Source organism: Primulina huaijiensis, chromosome 9, assembly GCF_012295235.1.
Source record: "Primulina huaijiensis isolate GDHJ02 chromosome 9, ASM1229523v2, whole genome shotgun sequence".
Classification (NCBI taxonomy): Eukaryota; Viridiplantae; Streptophyta; class Magnoliopsida; order Lamiales; family Gesneriaceae; genus Primulina; species Primulina huaijiensis.
The window spans coordinates 19,482,616-19,489,862 of NC_133314.1; the positions used below are offsets into that span (position 1 = coordinate 19,482,616).

Here is a 7,247-nt window from a genome sequence, read left to right on the forward strand (position 1 = left end):
AATTGCCCTGCAACATGAACAAAATTCCCGCCTTCATCCAATAAAGCCCTAGCAGAAGAAAGGGGGTTTCCTTGCTTCAAACCTCACCCTTTTTTCTTTTTCTTTTTTTTTTATTTATCAAGATACCCAAAACCAGTCCAGAAAATGCCGAAAACAGAATTATCAGATGCGGAATCATTGGAAGCTATCTCATCAGAAGAGGAATCTGAAAATGAAACTGCAAATGAAAAGAACGGTGAGGAAAATCCGATACAGTATGAGAGGGAGAGATTGAAGAGAATTGAAGATAACAAACGGAGAATGGAGGCTTTGGGATTGCATAAAATGGCAAAGTCTTTTATGGGTTCTGTTAAAAAAGCGTACAAAAAGCATAATGAGAAAAAGGGTAAGAAAAAAATGGTTGATGAAGACGAAGAGTACAACCCAACTGAAGAGGAAAGGAGCTCTTCAGGTGATGAAGACGAGGAATTTTCCGGGTCTGGAAAGAAAAAGGTTTCGTATTTTCTCCTTTTTCATGGTTCCACTTTTCGAGATGCCATAAACATGTCCGTTTATGGGCATTTCGGCGTGTGTAGGTGGCTGGAGCATTTAATTTTAAACAAATTTTAAAATATTTATTCAAGGGCACAATTCACAAATGTGTTTAATCGTGTCAATTATTTGTTTTTTGTTATTTCTTTGGCTTTTATGGTGGTATCACGATTGTCTATTTTTAGTGGAGATAATCTTCCTACTTGTTTATAAAATGGAAATCGATGCAACGCATTTTTTGGGAAGTTTGGAGTAGAGTTCGGAAACTGAATGTCGGCAAGAGCTGTGAACTTCATCAGTAGATTGTGTTAAGTGAAGTTTTACAAGATTGATATGGAATGTTTCCATCCTTGATCAAGTATGTGCACGGCCTTTTCATTTTTAAGCTGCTGATTATAAAATTCTTCTTGACTGAAGCATTTCTAGCCGATAGTGCTAGGTTGTACTAATTTGTTGGTGACAGGGAATAAGATGCTTGTTTACTGGTATAACATGGATGATTTATTTTTCCTTTTCTTTTTTGTTCAAATTTTTACAGGGGAAGAGGAGTACTTCAACCCCTAAGAAGTATCGCTCTGCTAAAAAGCTTACATTCACCTCTGATTTTGTGGATGATAATGATTTAATGCAGGTTATAAAACCATTACTTTTTACTTGCCATGACCAATGAGCTAGATTCTTCTTTTCTAACGGTGTTGTTTTGACCTTGAAGGAACTAAGTTTGTGTTTGGATTAAAGGATTTGGATTTGACTAGGCTTGAGAGTTATTTGAAATCGAAGAAAAAATGCATTTGAGCAACACAAGAGATTTCAAATAATTTGTTCTCATTTTGAGTCAAACGGAGACAATGTATTTGAGATATGGATTTGAAATCAAATCCATTCAAATCCTTCTAACCAAACGCAACCTAACATACTTTTGAATGTTAGTCTTTTGTATTTAATGTTAAATTTAAATAAACATCTTATTTTATGCAGGCAATTGCTCTGTCACTGCAAGATTCTGCAGGGTTTTTAGATGTAAAAAGCAATTGTCTTCCCCAAAGTTCTGGTGCGAATCTTAGGGACAATTCACCTTCTACAGCCTCTGGCGCGATTTTCATAGATTCATCAAGTGATAAAAGAAACGAAAATCTCGATCTTCAGGATGATTCACAAAAGAGGAAGAGAAAAAAACCAGTGGGTGTTAATTACTTTTGTCCTGATCAATATGATAATTGTACTATTCGCTTACATATTTAATGGTTGCAGATTACAAGACGTGTGCAAATGTCTGAAGATGAAGTGCTTATACACTTCTTTCAGTTCGATGGTAATCAGTTTATTTTTGTTAGATATCTGGTTTCTTCGAACAGTAATTACATGATCTTGAAAATCCCTGGGTATAGTAAATAATCCATTCTTATCTTGATTCAAAAACTTTGTTTGCTATTTGAATTCAAAGTTGTTATGATCTGGAAGATGAGTTTTCATTCAGTGTTCATAATGGAGAGTTACATGATCTAGCTGACTGAAATTCAGCTCATGCCAAGTCTACGTGTTAGTAGGGCTAATGTGATCTTTCATTCTGTTCAGTCAGCTATTCTCTTCAATCTTTAGAATTATTCAGTATGAAGCAACATTTTCAAACTAATCACAGCTACATATATGCTCAAAATAGTTTTTGCAGCTGGTTCAAAAGAAGCAAGCTATTTTTGTTTAGATTTTGCAGCATATAGCATGAGAACATGAAACAATTACAAAATTTTCGATTTAAATCTTTCTTAAATGCTTGCCATGGACAGAAACTGGGAATGGGGGATTCTTTCTAAGAGATCTATGCAGACTAGCTGCAGCGCATGATTTTACATGGTCAGAAAAGGATATGGCAGATATGATACATCTCTTTGACAGTGATGGAGATGGAAAGGTCATGATTTTTTCAACTTTTCCTCTTTCCCATATTATGGGTTTGCTTTGATATTTTGTATGCATAGTTTTCCAGATTTACCAGCAGCATGATTTTATAACTGAGCATGCATGTGAATTGAAAACTATTACTCTAACTCTATTAGTTCTAAACCTTGACACAATGCTAAGAAATCCATGTTATTATGCATTCTCATCATAGCTCAACTTAGATGCACTTTAACTTGTTTTGCGCGTGAACATCTTTTTAGATAACCCTTGATGACTTCCGCGAGATCGTACGTCGATGCAACATGCTAAAAGGATCCGATCAGGGCACGAACGGTAAGATGCCCTTACACTAGAATGTTGCAACTTGACACTGTACTAGTTTCTTGCTTGTGGTGTTTGATAACTTGGAGAGAGAATATAGTTTGAATTTTGCAACTCATGGTTTCATTATTTAGATGGCATTTTGAAAATGGTTGTAGACGATATTGTAACATGAAGTGAAATGCCAATTTGGAACAGAATATTAGAACCGGTCAATTGCTGCCTTCACTGTGTTGAAATGTCTACAATGCCCCTTGCAACAGCTAGAGTGTGTTTGGCAGAGCTTATATGCTATAAAAACAACTTATAAATTGTTTTAGAGCTTATAAATTCTCATAACTTGTTTGATTAAAAAGTTGCAAACAACTTATAACTTGTTTTAAAAAATAACTTGTTTTAAAAAAGTTGGGATATCCTACTTTTTTGAAAACAATCTTATTTTTATATTTCATTTCTCTGATATTTTATATCTTTTTAAATCTTCATTTTATCTTTTACTTTTTAAATCACCATTTTGTCACTTTGTTTTTTTTTTTTAATCAAATTTAAAATACAGTTTTGTTATGCTTTTTTATTAGGATATAAAAAACAATAGTGTTAATATTTTATTGAGTAAATTATTAACTATAATTTTTTAATCTACATTTTATTACAATTTAAAAATAATATTAAATATTTTTCATCAAAAAACATAAAATCTTATAATATTAAAAACATTATCGTATTTAAGTCATTTAAAATTATTTTATCCAAACATTTTAACAACTTATTTTTGAAATAAAATTTCACAGCTTTTAAGTTCTTAAGATTTTAAATAAGTTTAGCAAACATTTTCTTATTTGTCTGCCATAATTTAGCACCTTAATTATACATGGGAAGGGATAGAATTTGTAACTTTGATTTAAATCAGAGCGTAAAAAATTGTTGACATCACTATATATCTTTGGTCTCCATTGACCTATTTGTACTAAAATTTGATTGTTCTTATTCTTTTGTAGGGTAAAAAATTCGTTGAGGTGATTTTTTTGCAAAAAAAGAAGAGAACAGATCACCATTTTGCATATAGTCAACTAAAGTCCATGTGTAACTTCTTTGGTTCCTTTTGTGATGCATGTACGTATCGAAAATTAAGGGAGACAACTTAAACCATATTCAATTTTTTGTTAACAGAAACTAATAGTTATTCATCCAGGCCCAGCCGTACCGCACTTATCTTCCAAATTATGAAATGAAATAGTTTCTGAGCTATTTAACATGCCACTGCAAAATGAAAATGGAAACCAATCCATGTTTCAAAACATATGAAAATGGAAATAACCATGAAGAATCTGTTAGTCACTCATTTCCAACAAATTACAAAAAAACATGAAACCCAATGTAGGCATGTTTTCTACAGTCAAACAAACTTCTAAATTCAATGATAAAGCAACTTACAAGAAACACATGTTCTTCAATGACCTGGATCTTTTACCAGACAGGCACAAGCTTAGGTATCCAAACAAGTTTCGAGCATATCCAGTTTCATCCTTCACGATCTTTTAAACAGATACCCTACCAGAATCCCAATCAGGCCAATGACAATGACATACTTGAACGGTACTACCAATCTAGCATGGCTTCTATTGCCTTGACGTTTCAATAGCTCCTGTATATCATTAGTAAAAGTGAAGAATTATTGCCAAGAACTAAGGACACGATCTAGCTTCATGCACGAGCTGCATGTGGTGCGTAAAAACATCAGCATCATAAACAGAAGTATACTCCAAGATGGCCCAACCAATCTCATTCCCAAAAACTCATCTGGGATTTTCACAAGTACTAGCAGAATGTCAACATAAATTTGGACTCAATCTGAACGCAAATTCTATGGTTGAAGAATTTTGCTATAGATTTCAAATCATCAGTTTTCATTCGTCGCTTGAAACAATTTTCTAACAAAGTGAAACCTAATAATTTCAAAGAAGCCCCTAAATAACCCAGAAGTTTTCTCAATCCACAACAGGAAAATCGACAATGATTTGAGAACACAGTGAATGACGCTGTTTCTCGTCCTTGATCTTCCCATTTGTCAAAGGTTTGTCAACCGAAAGATCTTATTTTACATTTATTTCTATTTTGGGGCAAGGTTGGAGAGAGGAGACAGTTACAAGTTCATCGAATCGTTGCTTGTCTAAGAAGTCAAATAACAACGGAGTGTTACCATTTCTTGATGAAGCTTCTTATTTTGCTGAATAGCATTTTGTTTCTCCTCAGTCAACTTAGAAATCATGGCCTTAACCTACAGTTGAGACAAAAATAAATCCTTCTTGACAGAGGAAAATCTTCAGAAGATTCATCAGTTTTACCAAAGCAAAAACGATATTATCCACAAATGTGCTCCAACAATAGATAAGTAATTGATGGATAAGAAAGTACGACTCTACATTAACTCATTACTAACTGGCTACAGATAAAGTAGTTTAAAGTACATGCCAGGCTCCAACGTTCGTCAACGACAAAACATTCGTCAACACAGTAGCTGACGGCTGCAATCTGCTACTCATGATATGAATGTTCACTTTGACTCTTTAATCCCAAGGTGTTTCAATGAAATATTATAACGATTCAAAGAACATCTGAATTATATCAAACCAGACCATGAAAATACAAGTAACGTCTAAAGGAACAAAAACATTTCACATAAAGAAATTTAAATATCTTAAATGACCCAAAACGTGCAACAAATGAGATCTAAAGCAGAGTCATATATGTCCATAACAGTAAAAGCCAACATACGCAGAGCGATTACCCAAAAAAAAAACGAAAAATGCAATGGTGTAAATATCTTTGTAGGCTGTAATGGTTAATGCTAGTACATGCGGCGAGGATATCTTTGCACACGTCACACGAGTAATAAAAGTACAATAATAAGAAGTAAATTACAGAAAAATGATGGATATAACCTCTGAAGTGCTCTCGTGAGACTCATTGAATGCTTTTGACATCTGCAAAATCATCAAAATTAAAGTTGACAGATACATTCATGTACTTGACATACATTATGTATGGTGACAACTGAGATTCAAATCAAGAACCCAAAACTCACAAAGTTGAATTCAGGAGTTTGATTCACTGTTCCGTTGTCTGATACTGAAGCCCGAGGTGAAGAGCCTTCCTCTGACCCTTCTCGAACCGGAGAAGGTGGTTGTAGTGGGGGAACATAGGTAACCTTCAACTTGCATTCGGCAACATGATTTCCCGATTCTTTGTTGAACTAACATACAGCTCACACATGAAAACTTTTGACATTTTTTTAATAAAAAACATAGCTTATGTGATGAAAGCACATGAGAGTAATATAATATTTACCATTTCCGGAGTAATGTCCTTTGACGTGATACCAGGTCTCACCACTACGCTCTGAAGGAGAAATTTATCCCTGCATTGCATGTCTGGCGGTGCCTCTTTCTGGGCTTGCATCGTAACTGAATGACAGAACTAAAAAATCAGCAATCGCTTCAATTCTTAAAAAAGGCGTATCAATATTTCAAAGTCTTTCAGCATCCAGTAACTTAAAATTTTCAAGCTAATGATAAATAAAAGGAGATAAACATGAAAATATAAAATAAATAATTGATAGGGAGATCATATGCACGCGGACACCGGGACATACTGGGATTTTAGCAAGAGATGTGACGTTCTCATTTATCCTAACGCTTCAGAAATACACAAAAATTGGAATCTTTTATCTTTAGTGCGGAGATCTCCCCAACAGCCTGCCGGTTATACACACACTAGAGAGAGAGAAAGAGATACCTATAACATCACAAGCTGAGTGAGGAACAACTACTCCAGTATTCGGCCTGACACAATACTTCTTCGGATTTGTAGTCTTCACCTGAATATCACAAATTAAATAGAACATAATATAAAAACCAAACATTTCGACACCCCAAGAGAAGCAATGATTTTTACGTTATTTCTTATCCAACTGAAGACAAACAAAAATTGGGAAACTTGCACCTTGAAAGCAACATAATCATCTGATTTGTTGGTTAATTGCATGGAACAAGAGATCTGCTTCTTCAATTCGACTTATTTTGCAAAAACAAGAAACATAATTAATAAAAAACAAACAAACAACTCGAAAATAAATCTCACTCGCAGATCTAAACCAACAGAAATTAAAGCAATTATTCTTCTGAAGGTTACCATAAGACAAAGGCATTTGAAACCCGCGCGCACGACTGAAAATTCTAAACAAAGATAACGGATACAAGCTACAAATATAACAAAATTACATGGAAATTGAAGTTCAAGAGGATCGATCAGGAGATGATCTCCGTTGCTCATTTTCAAGCAGATCGCTGATCTACACGCCTTGAATTGATCGTTCGGAAATCCCCGGAAGCGTAGAAGATCTTTTCCGGCAGCGGCGATGGAACTTAAATACTGTGAAACCGCAAAAAACTGAGGTTAATTAATTAAGAGAAGAAAGGCCGAGGCAAACAATATAT

At 34.3% G+C, this 7,247-nt stretch overlaps 2 protein-coding genes across 4 annotated transcripts; one reads left to right on the forward strand and one right to left on the reverse strand.

Annotated features, from left to right (window-relative positions):
* On the forward strand, positions 1-3,921 carry LOC140984424 (uncharacterized). Of its 3 annotated transcripts, XM_073451829.1 has the most exons (7): positions 1-492; positions 1,061-1,162; positions 1,510-1,710; positions 1,783-1,843; positions 2,316-2,440; positions 2,691-2,763; positions 3,750-3,921. In XM_073451829.1, exons 1-7 carry the CDS (start codon positions 145-147, stop codon positions 3,752-3,754), a joined length of 915 nt encoding a protein of 304 aa, XP_073307930.1. In that variant the 5' UTR covers positions 1-144; the 3' UTR covers positions 3,755-3,921. The 3 variants fall into 3 exon arrangements, with proteins under 3 accessions (XP_073307930.1, XP_073307928.1, XP_073307929.1); XM_073451827.1 differs by lacking the exon at positions 3,750-3,921 and having other exon boundaries at positions 2,691-2,979; XM_073451828.1 differs by lacking the exon at positions 3,750-3,921 and having other exon boundaries at positions 4-492; positions 1,070-1,162; positions 2,691-2,979.
* A 95-nt stretch (positions 3,922-4,016) lies between these two features.
* On the reverse strand, positions 4,017-7,238 carry LOC140984425 (vesicle-associated protein 1-1-like). The gene is made up of 8 exons (XM_073451830.1): positions 7,032-7,238; positions 6,754-6,824; positions 6,547-6,628; positions 6,100-6,215; positions 5,837-6,004; positions 5,694-5,735; positions 4,952-5,029; positions 4,017-4,396 (listed from the first exon to the last, which is right to left on the reverse strand). The coding sequence occupies exons 1-8, from the start codon at positions 7,081-7,083 to the stop codon at positions 4,280-4,282; spliced, it is 726 nt and encodes a 241-aa protein (XP_073307931.1). The 5' UTR covers positions 7,084-7,238; the 3' UTR covers positions 4,017-4,279.
* Between the last annotated feature and the right edge of the window lie 9 nt (positions 7,239-7,247).